Below are 18,781 nucleotides of genomic sequence, written 5' to 3'. Positions count from 1 at the left end.
GCTCTGGGCACCTGCCCCTTACACCTGCTCTCTGACCACTGAGCTCTACCTGAAGCATTCATAACAACACTAATACCTAAATTTGGTGATGGGACCTTGATCTTCCTTGAGAAAGCTCAGCATCTTGCAGAATCAGGCCCTAGGATAGCTGAAAGTAATGTAGCCACTTGAGAAATGAGAGGACCCTGCTTCATTGCTCAGTCTCCCTTTTCTGGCTACTCCACTGCTGCAGCTACTTTGCACTTTATTGTTGCACTTTAAAGTAATTTAATTCCTGGAAACTAACACATAGGAAAGAAAGCAGGATGATGATTTGTATCTGTTAGTTTGGCTAGAGAAAAAAATCACACATGTGGGCTTTCTCCTCCTTTCTGTTTCATTTTTCATAAAGCCAATTAAATTAGGACAGAGATGTTGCATACAGCAACATGTACTCACTTATTCCTCCCCTCCCAGCATGTCAAACAACACTGCCTCATCTGGGGGAAGGGAGGAAGGATGGGAAAAAGAGAATTGTTTTCCTTGGATTTCACTGCCAAGGATAAAGCAATGTAAAGGGGACACTGCTAATGAGTCATTACACATCTCATCATGTTGAAACATTCTCAGGTAATCAGAGATTATACAAACAGCCAGCAAAAGGCAAGAGAGCTGTTGTCTACTAAGTCAAGGAAGAATGGTACCAATACTAATTTCAATATAAGTGGCTTTATAAAATTGCTCAGAGTTCTGGTTATGGGGCTAGCCTCATATATTCCTCTCCAGGTAAGAGTGATACAATTCAAAGTTTACCCTATCTTCAACATATATTATTTCTCATAAAGTCTTCCAAAAAAAAGTGGTGAAGCTTCACCATATCCAAACTGACGTTATTGATTCTGCCTTGTCTGTCCCCTCCACTCATCAGAAAAATAGCCTGCTACATATCTTTGCAATGCACTGCCTGGAAAAATAGCATCTGTTGCATGTTCAACCTCAGCTCTGGTTTGCTGTGGGTTATTACCTCATATTATGATTCTTTGATTTTAATCTATGTAAAAAGAACCATCCCATGGAAACCTTGGTATGACTGCAGAAGGGTGTAGGGGACAAAGAAAGAGACTTAGATGCACAATGAACTGCTTTGAATTAACTCTAATCAAGAGTAGTGAAATAAATATATTTTTTTATTAGCTCTTCAATTAATTCAACTCCTGTCAGAAACTGTCAAGCCTGACAGCAAAATCTAATAGTCTTCAAAGGCCCTGCACAGACAGTAAGTCCCATGAACACCAGCAGGGTGAGAAAAGCCTCCTTTGGTGGAACTACTCCATTTCTTACCCTTAGGATGTGTGACTGAGAAGGATGTTTCTCAGCCTCCCATTGAAACCATGCAGCACAAATGGACAGGAGCTGGATTTTCAGTATTGTTCATAATCAAGAAAGGACAGAAGATTTTGGAAAAACAGGAGAGAAGATTAATTTGAAGTATTTAGTATCTTTTTTTAACTTGTTCCTTAATGCTTTTCCTTCTAAACAGGGCTGATTAAAGGTCAGCTTTATAGGCATGACATTAGAACTCACTCTGTTAAGCTTTGGAGAAGATATTCCACTTTCTAAAAACAGGAAATACCAATCAATCTTTCATGCAGTTTTGGGTTATGGGGTTTGTTTATTTTTGAGTAGTTTTTTTTTAATTTTTTTTTTTTTAGAAGAAGAACTGGCAGAAGGTGTGACTCGTGTTTGAGATTAAATTGTTTTTGTTTTTTCCTGTCTCTATATTTTTTGCTTTGCCACAGCAGCAGCAGTTTGACCTCAGCACATGATAATCCTCCATATGGCGTGAAGAGTTATATGCTGCATTTCTAATATTTCAGACAAATACAGAGCACCTAAATCCTAGCAGCTTCCTAAAACCCTTGGAGATCCAAGCTACTATTATCCATGCTTCAGCTAGAGTTACCATAGAGTATGTTGGGTCTACATAGCCAGCCTTATGAGACAAAGGTGAAAGAGGTACACGGGAATGGTATTTATTGATACATATATTGTTGGAAAAGTACTGGTAAGACTAAAAGTTACAGTAAAAGGACAGGAGGCTGGGGGAAAGAGCTTAATGAGGACAGTTTTATTTTTCCTTACCTCATACCAGCTTCTCAACTGGTATAAACTAATGCATTACCATTAAAACAAAAACATATGTATCAATTACTGTAATTTGATAATTTGATCGGTCCTTTACGATTGCTGTAAATGAGCCTGTAAAATGAATCTCACATTTTGGTCTCATTTTTTTTCCCTCTATCCTGTCCCAGTATCTGTAGAGCTACGTATTTAGCTACTTTTCCTCTACTTTACATAATCCAGCTGTAGTGTAAAAGTGATTAATTGGCTCCAGAGAAAAACACAAATAAATGTAAGGACTTGAAACATCCAGAAGCCCACAGCAGAAATGAGGTGTACATGTGGATCTTATTTTGTGTAGGGTGGTATAAAGTGTCTCTTGAGCTGGAGAAGCAAACTGTGACTGCCAGGTTCTTGTGCAGAGAATGAGGCACTGTGACTGTTGTCAGAGTTTCCTGTGCAGGGTGGTCTTTTCCAAATGAAAAAGAAGTTAACAAAAAATGAATGCATTAAAAAAAAATTACAAATAAAGGAAAAAAAAATTAAAAAAAAAAAAAGGAAAGAAGGAAGGAATATAAGAAGGAAGGTTAGGGGAGTAAGAAGAAATTTCATTGTCCATCAGATGAAATATTCCCGTTTACATTCGCTCACTGTGTTCTGCAAGTCAATGTCAGCCTTAAAGGAGCTCTCGAGGTCTTCTGGATATTCCTTCTCCTTTGTCTGGCTACTTCGATGTGCTTGTTTGTGCTGATAGAGGAATCTGCTCATGATGGCAATAATGCAAAAAATTATGAATATCACAACGGCTATTACACCTGAAGAAGAATGTAAAAGAAAGGAGAGAAAGAGTGAAAATCAAAACCAAACCCCACAATTACCTCAAAAAAACATTTCCAACTGCAACAGCTAGTGCAGTGATAGACCACTTAATCTCAGTCTGTACACAAGCATCTGGCTCTATTACACTCTCCCTGGTAGATTTTATTTCTTTTTTGTCACATGAGGGAAGGCTTAAAGCATCAAGCATCTAGGTAATACCTCTAATTTCAGTGGCATTCTGCTTTCACTGTAAGTGAAGTTGGGTCAGTATGTTTGTTTTTAAAAAACAAGTTCAGTATGTTCATATAAATTCCTGTTCTGTTGTATTTTCTTCTGTGTTATCTCTAGAAACCTTGCAAGGTTTATACACTTTGTTTTATGGCTTCTAGATATTATCAAAGGCAGCTTCCTATAGGGCATCCTAAAAAATAAAAAAGAGATTTTTTTCTTCCAGGAAACAGTATTTCAGGTTTTCAAGAAAAATTAAAATCACACATGAAGTTATGAGGACAGCTAATATTTAAATGCTTCCATATGGCCTTACGAGTTCCACCCCACCACCGCCTTGCAAAGGAAGCCCAAAAAATAGAGGATATGTGAATACTGTGTCATCTATAAAACAGTTACTAGTGGGCTGAGTCTTATGTCACAGAATCACATGGAATCAGAGAATGTTTTCCTGGTGGAGGTTGGAAAGGAACTCTGGAGGTCATCTTGTCCAGTTCCCCTGCTGCAGCAGGTAAATAGACTTTGTTTATATTAAAAAAAACGCTCATGTTCTTGATGATCCTGAAAGCCCTGTTTTTGGTGATTTCCAACATCACACATGGCCACTATTGGCTTCATCCATAATGCAGGTGCCTATCTAGGTAGCTTGATACAGCTATGTTGTTAATAAATAAAGCAAGTAATAGACCTGCATTGGATTACAGCAAAACTTGAACTGCATTTTATGGAGTTGAGATTTAAAGTACCCTAGATGCTTGCCTTGACAGTATATTATTTTTCTATTGTAATCTTTAAAAATGAAGTTACCTCCAATCACAGCTGAATCACTTCTGACTGCATTGGTGAGAGGCTCCCTTTCATCTGTCTTCCCAAAAGGATCTGCAGTTGGTTAAACAAAACAGGACTTATTTTCTGTATGAACTATATTCATTTTCTCTGGGGCTTAGGCAGAAGTGTTCTCTTATTCTCATGAATTCTAATCTGTTCTCAAAAGATGTGATTTGGGAGACTGGAGAATCAAACCAGAAAGCTCTCTGAAAAATAAAGTGAGCTTGCAGGACAATTTTCTTCTACATCTTTAGGGGCAAAGTTTGTTAAGGATATATTCCAAGGGAAACACAAAGTCTTTCAGTAACATCTAAAAGAGCTGTCTCAGTTTATTGGCAGAGGATTCAGGGAGATATCTGAACTAAATAGCTCACTAGAAATTTTTCTTGGTCAAAACTCTTTTTTTGATATCTAAGAAACAATATCAGGAAGAAACAAAAGGAAAGGAATACTCTCCAGATTTAGACCTGACCTATGTAATCACTTTTTTAGACTAAAGATGATTTAACTTTCAGATAATGGAAGTTAGGTGAGATTTATTCTACTCCAGCCCTCAGCTGATGCCAGTAACATCAGTTACAATAAAAATTCACATCTGTTGAACATCATTCCTCCTGTACAAGAGAAAAATCTCCAGCTGGTATCTCGTGCATGGTATTATTCAAGAAGAGTAATAAAAGACTATTAACTATGTATGAATAAAGCATAAAATTAATTTTCTGCCTAAAAAAATTATGTGAGATGTCATTCATGCTCAAAAGATTATGCAAGAGCTGACACCAAATAGTATTAACATGCCACTATTTTTTGGCAACTGTTACCAGAATTTAAGTGCTGAGAGGAAACGATAACACATATTGAAGACCAGTTTCATGATGGAGACCAACAGAATGGGCCTCAAGAATTTTTATGTTTTGCCAAAGAAATTAAATCAGGATACAAGGAGAGGAGGGTTTGCTGCATAGAAGCAGATGGTATATGACAGTAGAACTATCTGCAGTGGGAAGACAATAATCTCTGAAGTCAAAGAAAAGTGATAATGTCTCTCATATGAGACCTTAACAGGACAAGTTCCTCCTTTAAAATAAAACTGATGACATCACAGTGTGAATGGCTGGAACCATTGCTGAGGTCAGAAGGCCCCTCTGGAAATCATCTAGTACAAATCCCTACCAAAGTCAGGGTCCAGTACAGCAAGTTTCCTAGGGCTGTATCCATTTGGGTTTTGAATATATCAAAGGGGAAGACTTCACAACTGCTCTGAGACTCCTGCCACTTTTTCCTGCTTATTGAATTGACCACTCTTGATCTTGGAGGAAGTAATCCTTGAACCAGCTCTCCTGGAACCCTCTTATGACTAGGGCTGTATCCTTTAGTATTCTTCCAATCAGGTCTTTCCATATCAAAGGTAGTTCTGAAGTCTGGAATTATAGCCACACTTTCTGGGTTTTTCCTATCTTCCTATCACAATCTTCTTCCTATCACAATCCTGACTGGACCACCTCATAGTTGCTATAGCCAAGGCTATCCAAGAACATCTCTGGGCAGTTCCTCCTGGTTTGGGAATACCAGGTCCATCACAACAAGCAGAGTGAGACAGGGACTTGCACTAAGCTGTTCTTCAGAAGTAACATTTTGCTGTGTAGTTTCTGACTTATGAAGACCTGCTCTTCAGCTGGGCTAGACAGACAACTCAAGACTCCATTATTCACATAGCTGACTCTGATCTGGCATTTTTTAGTCTTTTAATATTAAAACAAGTAGCATGGTAAAGGTTGATTATCTCAATACAATCAGTACAGAATTCAGAATACCAAAACCTCTACACGTGCTTCTGCAATGAAGAAGGTAATTTGCAGAGCTTTGTTAAATATCAAAAGCACAGGAAGTTACCTTTCATTTTCTGTTTCCTAATCAGAAAGAGTGTGTGTGGATACCTGAGCTGTGAGTGGTTGGATTTTATTCAGTATCTTTCTGCTAGGAAACTTTCTTGAAGACAACAAGTACTCCTCTCTGAAGCAAAGAGCTCCCATTCTTTTTCAGTTATAAATATAGAAAGCTTTCTTTACACATTTAAAGAAAGATTTCCTAGAGGGCTTTTCTTCTTGCATCTGTACATTAGAAAATCAACACAGAAATGTACAATCAACTTAGATGTTCTATTTTTCTTCTTATACACTTGGTAATGAGAAATTGGGAACTGATGAATTGAGATGTAAGCAGTACATTTAAAAGTTAATCCTTAAGTCTGTCTTCCTTTTATTTCTTAAAATGTGTCCTTTCCATGTATAAATGTAATTCTCAAGTACATCTATACAAAGTATAATTTGCTACAAATTGGATTTTTTTTTAACAGGAACCTACCGCCCAGTTCTCTTACTGTAGCACATAAAGACACAAAGTCTTCAGAACTAACACATTCTAAAGATCTTATTCAGGCTTTAATAAAATCCAGTGTGAATAGTCAGGCAGTAGCGTTAGTTAATTCTTCACACAGAGAGGAAATAATATTTTTAAGCAATGTGGCAAAGACAGGCAAGAGCTTTTACAACCATTCTGCATTTCTGATGTAACAGTGCTGAACCTTGACAAGAGTGCCACAGTGCCACTAATTGTAACCTTTAAATATTAAAGTTCAAAAATGCTCTGCTCTGTGTTGTGTCCTGCAGTTCTGAGCCTCAGTTTTTACTGCTTTCTGAACTGCTTTAGGAAAATTAGATCACTGAGGTGAAGGATCAAAGGGCAAGGAGTTCATATTTTTTCAGTGTCATTGTTCATTTGGTATTTACAAGACACACTTCTGTGCGTCAGAGCAGATACCAGAGAAAACTCTGCGTGGTGAGAAAAGAGTAAAGGGGTGGGAAAAAGCTCAGACACTGGCAGCTGCTCTCCACAGAGCAATCAACAGCATTTTTCCCTATGTAGAATGCTAATGGCATCATTTATTTTCTGCTGAATATCTTAGGCAGAAGCTGTAGGAAATGGGGATTTGAGGCAAGGACAAATGTCAAAGAAAACATATTATGATCTAAAACAGTTTTATTAGTTACCAGAAAAAAGAAAGTGGCTTCATAGGTCAAAGGACAAAAAATAGCCCTTAACTTGTACCCCTTTCTTGTCACTAAGAATTCTGCCACATACACTGATGATTAAAACAGCAACTTGATTGCCCCTGTTCCTGGTTACAGCACTTCCAGCTGCTCTGGGTTTCTTTCTCTGCATACAAATTCACATATGCAAAATACTCAAGATTCTCAGAGTATAGTGTCGGGATTTCAAAAGATAAATTAACTCTTTGGACCATTTCACTGGTACCACTCAGACATCATAGAATGGCTAGCATTGGAAGGGACCTTAAAGATCATCCAGTTCCAATCCCCTGCCGTGGGAAGGGACACCTCCCACCACACCAGGTTGCTCACAGCCCCATCCAACCTGGTCTTGAACATTTCCATAAATGAGGCATCCACAACCTCCTTGGGCAACAGTGTCTCTCCACCCTCACACTAAAGAATTTCTTCCTAATATCTAGCCTAAATCTACCAGTTTAAAGCTATTCCTCTTTGTCCTCTTGCTATATGTCCTTGTAAGAGGTCTCTCGTAAGACATAGTGCTCCTTCTCTTAAGTCTGAGAGAATAAAGTACAAGCATTCAATGAAAGTCACACACATGTGTCAAGGGGTTTGTACAAGGACTTTTTTCTTAATTTCAGATAGGGTGAGAATAAATTCGACTTGCTTGTTGTACGACTCCCATTGCTGATCACCACTGGGACTTGGAATATACGTAATGGATGTGTTCTCCTTTCAGATCTGCAGCACTGGAGCAGTCTGGGGTGGATGGGAATGACAAATCGGAGGCATAGCCATATTTCCAATGCTGTTTCTATTGTGGCTTTGGGACTTTTTTGTTTATTCTAGGCATGTTTTAGACAATCCAGAAACTTAAGTCTGAAAACTCTCATTTAATATAATATAAAATTGCTTTATAAAATTGCTCAGTTAAGAGTTCTGGTTATGGGTCCTGAGCTAATCCTAATGCACATCCTTCAAACTTCTCCTTCTGAGATAAGCAGCAACTTCTCAGTTGCCATATTTATACTATCTTAATTGCATTGCAGCAAAAAGAAACCTCACCCAACAGTATCCTTCACATTCCTCTTGGCTGGACATACCTGATGAGGAATATATCGAGGTTACTGTGTTCACATCAGCTTCCATTATGGATGCACAGCTGGATTCAGTCAAGGAGCCTTTGACAGTCACAGGAGCAATGCTGGGATGGCGTAAGGCAGCTTTCAGGGGAGCAATGTGGTTGTACTGAACAGAGGACAGGCAGCCAGTAAAACCATAGGCATTTGCCTTTGAGACTTCAGGGTCCAGTGACAAACTATCTGCAGTACAACAGAAAAACATTATGGGAGTTATCTCTTTTAGGAAAAATTAAAAAAAAAGAACCAATCCTTTTTAGCCTTTCCCATCCCTTTTACTACTTCATCCAGCCCCAGCTGTTCTCCTTCAGAAGTTTTCCTTCCTCATATTACTACATTTTTTAATAATAAGAGTTCCTTGGAACCCTGCTAAGTTAGAAGCTATGTTCTCACCCTTCTAGCCATTAATGAAAAAAAAAGAAAGAGAAAAAAAAAAAAAAAAAAAGAAAAAAGAAAAAAAAAACCAAACGATACCTCCTTTAATTTAAATCAAAACTACAAAACTGACTAAAGTATCTCTATTGTCTTTTTCAGCCTGAAGATAGCACAATTCATTTATTTGTTGGTCTGCATTCATTTAAATTTCACAAAGAGAAAGCCAATTCAAAGGTACGTGTTTTTTATTTAGTTCCAAATGTCCTAATATCAAAGATTGTTTGGGAAAGTCAGTGAAGGACAGCGAAGCAATCTTGCCTTTCCTGCAAGCTCTCATTTATTTATTTTCCAGAAATTGAAATTCATACTGCCCAGAGGTCTGCAACACAATGCGCCTCATACCTAGGTCAATCAAACTAGAAAAAGATGCCAAAAATGCACTCATATATGGTACTAGAAGTTACTAAAACTCCTTAAAATTACCTCTTAATTTAAAAATACTGAACTTCTAGCATTGGAAGTTTTGGAAATACTTCCAATAACACAGGAAAATAAGGATTTCCAGCTTTTAAAGTTTATTTTCAAAGCTTGAAAGTGTAAGGTGGTAAAATTGAGAATAGGGTCTAATTTTTCCAATATCATTCAAATACAGTGTTTTTACAAGCTCTCAGCCAAAAAGATTTAAGAAAAAAAGTAGACATTCTCTTTAACTGACATTGTCCTCTGAATTACATAACCTTGTTTTACAAATAAGAAAATACAGAGAAATCTCAAAACTTGCCCAAATCACACATTATTTTGGTGTTCGAGATCTGTGACCATTGTGTCATGCAGTGAGCAGGAATTAGCAAAGAAAGATTTCTGTCTGAATGTCTTCATGGAAGTGTAACATGGAAGAGCTTGGCTGTTTGTCAGCAAACCAAGGTATGGGGGGAGGCTGCTCTCCAAGGGGAGCAGTACAGGAGAGATGCTCAGTCTGCAGAGCTGTCATGGGGACAGGCTCCAGACTGGGAGAAACTGCAAGAATGAGAGATGGGAAGAGAAAAAGTGAAGCTTCACCACTGGAAAAAAAATTATGGCCTTACAGAGGTTCACATTTGCTCTTCTCAAAGTGTGTAGGAATCGGCTGCATGTCGTTTTTTAATGAGATTTGGGCAGGGATGTTACAAAACAGACAAAGAATTCTTCCCAAGTTTCTGCAAGAAGGTTAATATGAAACTAAAAGATTGACTTAAGACTATTTGCCATCTTTGTTGAATTTATAAAACCCTTTGTAAACATCCCTGCTCTCAGCCTTTTCTGCTTTCTTAGTTCTGACACAAAAGGCAGAATCTGTTAGACATCTGGAAGTCTAAGTCTGTTCTGCCCCAATCTGCAAAAGGTAAAGCCTAAGAAATAATGAACTCCTTTTTCATGGTACAGTAGTTTGAAAATTTTAAGATACAGTACTCTTCAAAGCTTTTTGTAAAAGTCAAATTAAGGGGCAATTCCAGGAGTCTTTTGTCACAGAAAGCTTTGCATGAATGAGAGCTAGGAGATTTATTGTTGAAAGTCTTTGGAATTTGAAAAAAAAAAAAAAAACATTATCAAAGAACAAGCCAAAACCAACCACAGAGTCTGCTGGTAAAAATCCCATGTGCACAGATGCAGTTTTCTTTATTGTATAGCTCTGGGTGTATGCTTTTGTCTTTCAGAACATGGAGTTTTCACTATGCTCAACAAGAGACCTGCACAGCTTGGATGTGAACGACTCATGCTGCCCTCTGAATTCTTGAGTGGATAACATAAATCTGTCATTATGACATGGTTACTTCTGTCAAAGGCTTATTAAAGGCCACTCTGTCACTTGAAGTCCTTAAATCACGATAAAATGCTTTTGAAAAGATATTTTCACTATATGACAGGGTGTTCAGTATGAGAAGCAGCTCAGTGAAGGTCCAAGGTCTGTGCTGATGCAAGGTCATATGAAACAACAGCAGCCTTCTTCTGACCTGGTAACCCTGTGAGTGTCTCTATGCTTGTGACTGGCCTGGAAAATCAGACTGAATTGCTGCTGCTGGCTTTGTCTGTTCTGACATTTTAGCTTTACATTTCTGTTCTTGGTACTGGAGACCGAATTACTTCACATAATTTCTACATGGGGGGGTGGGAAGGCAATAATTTTTGGCTTTTGAATAATTTAACTGATAATTCTCCTGAAGTTTGTTCATATTTTTAGGAAGTAAGCTTTGTCTGCTGAGTTGTACAGAAACTGGTCTGTATTCTTGCTGAGTCCTCTAGCTGCTCCCTGGAAGCTGTCTGCAATATCACAGCTCAGTTGACTTCTGTGTTGGTTTTGTTTTCCTGTTTTCTATGTATTTCCAATTTCTGTGATAATGAGGATTAAGTCTTAACATGTCGATGTATTATTTTAAACTTTATTGATTGTAACAACCTAAGTTCATCTGCAGATTCATTCCTTTTCACCAAAGCAGACATCCTGTTCCACTGATGTTTCTTTGTGCACCTTTGCCATATACAACACACTTGTTTTAAGATCTTACATAAACAGAGTAATTTAAAATCTTAATAGCTCAGTAACGGGGAATTAATTTTCCTAATAAATAGAATTCTGCTGGAATTTGCTAGGACCAAGCATTAAGCTGCTCACCAATATAGCAGCGAAGTCTCATAATAAGCAATAACTACTATGATAGAAATAACATAACTGTAATCAAAGAGGAATCAAGAGTACTATTTGTGTGGAGAGTGGCTCAAGAGATTTTCTTTTGAAGATATCACTGTAGAAAATGGGACCATAAGCATTACCCAATATATTTTTGTTCCTTCTTTATAAACATTAATTTCATATCACTCAGAAACTTAAATAAGACCCCAAAGTTTATTTGTGTGCTCACTTATATCCAGGAAGGCCCATCATGGATTTTCCTTAATTGAATTTTATTTTAACATCAGTGAGAGCAGGCATAGTCTGTTCTAATTTCTATGCCCTAATTAATTAATCTAAGCGAATCACTGGTAAAAGTGCAAAAGCTAATTTACTCTTTATGCTGGAGCACTGGTTGTCCTTTTTTCAATTATGAGAAATAGAAAGATGATTTTTGTTATTGAGTTTAAATGTAACCATCAGCTCATTTTGACAAGGTGCTAAGCAGCACCGACAAGATTTCTTCTTGGACACTGTCACTAGATTTGAGCCCATGACCCTGAAGTAAAAGGATTCTTGTACACTCCACAGTGCACCTCTCTTGGAAGAGTTCACTAGGAGGTATTATAGAGTTGCTTCGAATATATGCTGCTATGTCCTTCAGCAACCTCAGTAGACATTGCTGATATGAATCATTAATTTAGAAAGGGCAGAAAGCATATCTTAGGTTAGACTGGAACCCACAAAAAGGCATCTTGGAAAATTTCATTTACTGGTGTAAGCCTCCTAGAGAGGCAGCAGAGCAAACACAGTTTTTTCCTAGTTAGAACCATGAGGTCAACCAGTTTGGCTGATGCTTGAAAAAAGGATAAGCTTGAACAGGAGACATCTCTATTTAGTGCAACTCCAAGACACTTCTGAAAAGCAAGGGACTGCAAGAGCAAAGGTACTTTTTTCTTCAGGAATTAACAGAATGAGCCAGGCTTTGCTTGCTGGCAGTTGAACATTTTGTACCAAGTGGAACATCTGAGACTTTTTGTTTCATTAGGCTTAGCAGAGATAATTTCAAACATGCATTTTGTATGTTTTCTTAAAAACAGTTTCTCATTGAAAATGAAGCGCTACTTGTTTGCAATGTGAAATTTGTTATATGTAACACTTTTTGACATTTGAATCCTAATCTGTCACAGCACAGCCAGACCTGTGATTTTGCATGGGCTCAAAATATAATCTTTATAGAAAAGGGAAATACGGAAGGAGATGGAGAGACAATGTGCAAAGGAGTACCTGCTTTTCTCAGGAGCCGACAGCTAAAATTGACTCAAGTAGCAAGAATGCAGACTAAAAATAAGAATCCATGGATAGAAGTAGATGACCTTGGACACTCTAAGGTACTATTATTATAAAGGACATGGATTTAAGCATGGTACTATTATCACGTAATGAATGATACTGCTGAGAAGAAGCTCAGAATAGATAGCCTCTTTTTGATAGAGACATGATGGCATTATTGGCTTAGACCTTGGATAGCTTCAAGTGCCTGAAGTAGCCAAACTTGGCTTCCTTTAACTGCTGCCATCTTGGTCCCAAATGACTCTCCTCTTACCCTATGTAGTCATTTCTATGTTCCTTAATGTTTTACTAGGCTACTAGGGGGAAAACCAATCACTTTTAAAGGTGCCCTATAATACCTGCAAGAGATTATTTTCCACACCATGGTCCTTTTAAAAAATAGATATTTAGGGAAAGAAGAGTCTCCAGTAAAGAAAAGAGGTTTTCAGTGACCTGCAGACTCCAACATCTCTTGTGTCCACAGCTTCATTCCTTAAAATGCTACAGCACAGCATTCAGAGACTGCGCCTTCAAATTTCTCAAGCAAACTGTGATCTTATGAGCTAAAAATAGGAAATGACTTTGCACCAAAAAAGTGGACTTTCATCTTTTTCATCGAACTCTAAAAGGAGATGCTTCTTTAGGAAAGCTTTTGTTAACTTACCCGTTCTGATTTAATTATCCCATTGTCATCTCCCCCAATATCTCTTGAATGAATTGCTCTATGATCCCTTCAGTATTCAGATTCTATTTTCTTCTTGTGAACTTTTAATAAGCTATTGTAGAAACATGAATATTGAACTGCACCTACATAAGAATTTTATTAAAATTGCTTTCCAGATAAACTTTTTTTCTGCATATATTAAAGCTGAATGATTCAGTGGAAGGACTCCAACAACTTGAGTGTGTTTTAGCTCAAGCTTTTAGAGATAAAAGATATCATGATATCATGATCATGTGCTAGACTACACAGTTTTTTACATTGCCAGTGTAAGAAGGCCTGCTATTTCATCACTTTGAAGACACAAGTAAATTAGGGCAACATTAATAGGTGCTGAAGAAATCTTTGCAATTTTTTTCTTTAGAATAGTCTTGAATCCCTTTCAATGCCACCCTTTTACTCTGGTATCACTACACAACTAATATATTAAATTGCTCAGAAACAGATTTACAGACAATGAGACTCACTTATCCGCATCAGTGATTATTTTTCCAGGAACCATAATGGTGAAATATTTAGACATGTTGGGGCACAGTAAGAAGTTTTCAAAGAATCGTTAAGGTCAATCCCAAAACAAATAAATTGCATTTTCCACTGGGATAGCAGGTTTTTACAGAAAATACCTAAATATATGCAAATTTATCTCTGAGATCAGAGATTTAAAGAATAATTTAAGTGGAAAGACATCTCTGAAGGTCAAGCAGTTCAATCCCTTGTTCAAAGCAGAGCCAGCTTCACAGTTAGGTCAGACTGCCAATAGAGCTCATGTGGTTAAATACAGCAGTATGATCTCTGCAAGGAGTACTAAAAATAAATGAGCTGGGACTCTGGTTAAGATTTCACTGAGGCTTTGCCATAAACTGCATTACCCACTTGGGGTCTGAATCCAGTATTCACTAAAGTCCATGGAAAAAAATCCCATGGATAATGATGAGCTTTGGATAGGTCCTTTTGTGTCTTGTCTCTGCACTGGTGAAGCAAAAATGGCAACAAACTACAGGATTATATTTCTCTATTGCTGTTGGATATCGTGAGGATGAATTCAACAAATGTCTGTTGGCCACTTGAATGCAGCTTCTTTTTACTCCCTTGTCTTCAAAGCCACACTTATATTTAGATTGATCTGTCTAAGGCAGCTATATGGCCCCATTACTGTGGATCTGAACAGCTCACAGCCTTTAATGCTTTTATCCTCCCAGCACCCTTCTGATATAGGGATATTCTCTTATCCATGCTTTACTGATAGAGAATAGATAGTAAAGCTCAGACTGGTTCCAGTGGGAATAAAATGCCTGCTTATCTTTATATCTGCACGTAAATGACTTGCCCAAGGTCATTCAGGCAGTTGGTGGCAGAGAGACTGTCCCTATATTTTATATGTCAGGTCAGCCCACTCTGCCTTAAATGGAGGAGTTTTTCCTGGACTTCAGAGCTGAGTGTAGGGAAGCCATTGTACCACGTAGCAGATTTGAAAAGCAGAAAAAATGTCAGTTTAAGCAGGTTGAGAATAAAGGGAGTGTAATGGGGCTGGGGGGGTAGGAACCACTATTATTTAAAAACTGGTCATTTTACAGAAGTGCTCTTTTCAAGAGTTCCAACTGTGCTAAAATGGTTATCATAAGAAAATCTGGTGAGAAAGAGATTTCAGTCTTTAATGATGTTCAGCTGGAAGCCCTCTTTGAGATATCTCAGCCAGTGGGAAATGAATGGTGGAGTTGAGAAAGAAGGTGGAATAATCATCTGGTTAAGCAACCAGGACCAAGCTTTTAGGGCAGGCAAATGAGCATTAGTGTGATGAGAAAGAGAGACAAATTTTCAGAAGAGTACAGCACAGATATATAGGACACAGAACAGAGTTATTCTGTATAGTTTTGTATTTCAGTGGACACTTAAATGGTCCCAATGAATGCCTCTAGATAGCTAAATTACAGTGGCATCCAGAACAATACTACAGAAAGCCAAGGTCTACTTCAAAGCATCACAGGCCCAGAAGTATTGCTGAGGAGATGATAATGACAAGGAATGTTTTACCTGTAAAACAGTATAAATGATGAACAGATATTCATTTAAGTTCTAGACTCCTAAAATGACAATGTCCAGCTCTTCTCTTGATACACAAGGCAGTACTCCTGACTTCATAGCAGTAGGGATTTTCGGTGTTATTTTTTTTTATTTTTTCAGCATGGGACAGTGCAAATTGAGTAAGTTTGGAGATGATATAAAATTAAGAGGAGCAGTTTGCACATCAGATGGTTATGCTGCCATTCAAAGGGACATTGACAAGCTGGACACATATAACAACAGGAACTTCATGAAGTTCAACAAAGGTAATGCAAAGATTTACACTTAGGTTAGGAATGAACCCCACCTACAGACACTGATTGAGGCTGAGCACATGGCAGCTTTGCAGAAAAAGATATTGGGGTCCTTGTGGACAAGTTGACCATGAGCCAGAAATGGACCCTTGCAGCAAAGGCAGCCAACAATATCCTGTCATCCAGGGTTGCCTTGGGAAGAGCATTGCCAGCAGACAGAAGGTTATTCTTCCTCTGTACTCTGCATGGCTGTAACACTGCTGGAGTGCTGGGTCCAGTTCTGGACTCCCCAGTAGAAGACAGACATGAACTCACTGGAGGGAGTCCAGTGAAGGGCTGCAAAGATGATTAAGGGAATGCTAGAGTCTTCTTCATATGAGAAGAGGCTTGACAGACTGTTCATCCTGGAGAGGCTAAGGCTAAGTATTTGTTATTCTGTGAGGGCAAAAGGACTCTACTCAGCACAGCTACAGCTGTAGGATAAACCAAGAAAATGAAATGCTGACACAGAAGAAAAAGTTTGTGGAAATTCACTTACCATAGAAAGAACAAACTGGAATTACAGAATCACAGAATTATTGAGGCTGGAAAAGACCTCTGAGGTCATCAAGTCCAGCCTATGACCAATTAGGAATAGGCTTGAATTATAAGTGACATTCTGGGATACATTATATGATTCCTGATACAGCAATAAGATCTCCCAGCATCTGGATGGCCAAGTTTATGGCTTCAGTGTCATTACAGAAAATGAACTATTTCTGCTATTATTATTATTATTATTATTATTATTATTATTACTAACAACAACAATAAAACAAAACAGCAACAACAATAATATTGCTAAAACAAAATCCCAATAAACTTTGGGGCAAGAGACAAATAACAGACGGGTATATCCATTAAAAGCTGTCTGGAGACAAGTCTGTGGTGCTCAGTGGAACTGTGCCAGATCTCTAGAGATACATCTGGGCTTTTTGGCTTTGCATCAACTTTGTACTTGAAAGTTAATCATATTTTTGTGAATAAATCGAGTTTCTCTCCATGATGCTGTGCTGCACCTTGTCAGCCTCCTGCCTGCATATTTGAAGGTCTTTGTGCTATGCCCCATCTTGCTGGTTAGGAAAGATATGGTTTATTGATTTGGTGTCTATGGCTGGATCTTTTGGTAGAGGTCATGATGAGAAATGCTCTTTTAGATTTTAAGCACTACAGCTGACAAAATGATATTTTTAGCATAGCTCTGACTTGGGCTCAAGTGTCAGGTCCCAAAAGCTGTCCACAGAGGTTTGGAGGACTACTACATTCTGAACAATCATTAGTTATAATTATGAGGAAAATCAGTTCCTGTCCTTAATCTACTTAGTAAAACTTGATGAAGAATGCACTGATGTCATTATATACAATTATATTGCACAAGGAGACCCTGGAAGATGTCTAATGTCTCTGTCTAGCTACCAGTCCTGCTGACCCTGGGTGCTTAATAATAAAACATAGAATTATAATAGTGAAAGAGATGTCAGGCTTGATATGGAGGCCAATTCTAAAAAAGGACTAAAAATGTCTATAACCAAGGAAGCATTTACAATCTTACTGGCATTGATTAATACTCTTAACATAAAGTAATGTAACATACATGGCAACAAAATAGAGGAGTTCTACTTTCCAAATTTCTGTGAGTTTTCCTGCTCTTGGAATGAATTTGTAGTAGTATGAAGGGACAAAGATGAAGAAGGTCCGTGCACAGAGCATGTAGAATTTTGGCCTCAATGCTGTATGTAATACAAATATTCGTTGCAGAAAGTACTGGGAATGGAAAAGAAGGTAGAGAGGATACAGGCTTGCAGTACTGTTCTTATCATTAGGAAACAGAGATGGCTTGAGAAGAGCAAGCTGTAGTTAGGAAAGTGGTATCATAGGCTAAATATTACCTTATGAAGCCACAGAGGCAGTGTGAGGCACCTTACCAGAGGGAGCAATGGGAGGACCTAATATTGCTATCAGTGCAAACAAGTAACCTTCTGAATTTTTGCATTGATGATGTAAAAACTGGAGTACTGGCCAGCCTTTACAGATAAACCAGTCAAGCAAAAACTCAGCCCCTTTAAAAACCCAACATGAAGCACAAGGTAACTCCAGTACTACAACTGATGAATCAGGATTATTTTTAATAGAACTTACCTGTGACCTTACCCAAGGTGAGTGATTTGATGGCCTTAAAATCGATCTCAGAAAAGTTGTGTTTTAGTTTGAGAACTTGATCAACCTGGAAGAGGTCAATAAAACTAGTTAATTACAGCAGCATGTAGACACCCCCATATCTCTCCGTACTGCAGACTTCTGGGAATACCTTCAGCTGCAAATCATTTAATTCTGTCCTCAAGCGTGATTCAATTTCTAAAGACAGCAAAATGAAGGCACTTTGATTTTAGCATAAGAAGCTGAAAGGTACACCAGAATTACCATATAAAGGGCTTTGAAGAAACTTTGCCTGTAGAAAAGATTAAAATGTTTTGACACTGAAAGCCCCCTACTTCCTAAAATCCATATCAAGTCACTCCAAAATACACTCAAAAGAGGCCTCTCTAGAAATCTATTGTGAAGAATTACTTTTGCCCAGAAGAAAACCGCAGTGCAGCAGACAATGGAAGACAAGTACTTAAGGAAATCCCTGGCTTTTAGCAGAAATCTCCTTTCTAGATAATCAGGCCTGCCCACCATAGTTGTGTGCTAACTATTTCATCATTTTACCACTCAGAAATGGAAACTGTAGAGGACAAACCATGACACTCCCTGTGTTTCTGCCTCCTTCTCCTATTTCTTTAGCAGATGGATTCTCTTTAGACTATGCCACTCTTCCCTGCTAAACCACTGCTGCCCTTGTCTAACCAATTTGTTTTATAACTATGAATTGCTGTATTTAGCCTCAGTAGGAAAGCAGAAGGAGCAGTAACAGTGGCCTGCCTTGGAAGAACAGGCATTGCAGGGGAAAAGAAGGCAGAGGAGGGTTCTTGTCTCACATGAAGCTGTCACAGGAAGCATGACTGGCTTCTAGCAAAGGAACAGGGCATCATCCTGCACATGACAGTTGCACCAACCATTCCCTCAGATTTACCTTGGCAGCTGGGGTCACAAGTTCCCTTGGAGCACACACACTAAATGAAATTAGATTTTCAGCTGGTTTTCTTCCTCTTAATGAAACATAC

The 18,781-nt window shown here is 38.2% G+C and overlaps 1 protein-coding gene across 1 annotated transcript in view; it reads right to left on the bottom strand.

The window, feature by feature from the left end:
• Positions 1 to 2,721: 2,721 nt before the first annotated feature.
• The window catches only part of CNTNAP5 (contactin associated protein like 5), a 263,642-nt gene continuing 247,582 nt past the window's right edge, over positions 2,722 to 18,781 (bottom strand). Inside the window, exons 24-27 of the mRNA XM_030454114.1 lie at positions 17,757 to 17,841; positions 8,153 to 8,371; positions 3,958 to 4,029; positions 2,722 to 2,918 (exon numbers count right to left, since the gene is read on the bottom strand). Of these exons, the coding sequence (XP_030309974.1) occupies positions 2,722 to 2,918; positions 3,958 to 4,029; positions 8,153 to 8,371; positions 17,757 to 17,841 (573 nt within the window). The remainder of the gene's footprint in view (positions 2,919 to 3,957; positions 4,030 to 8,152; positions 8,372 to 17,756; positions 17,842 to 18,781) is intronic.

Source organism: Calypte anna, chromosome 7, assembly GCF_003957555.1.
Source record: "Calypte anna isolate BGI_N300 chromosome 7, bCalAnn1_v1.p, whole genome shotgun sequence".
Taxonomy (NCBI): domain Eukaryota; kingdom Metazoa; phylum Chordata; class Aves; order Apodiformes; family Trochilidae; genus Calypte; species Calypte anna.
This window is presented reverse-complemented; position numbering and strand designations above follow the sequence as displayed.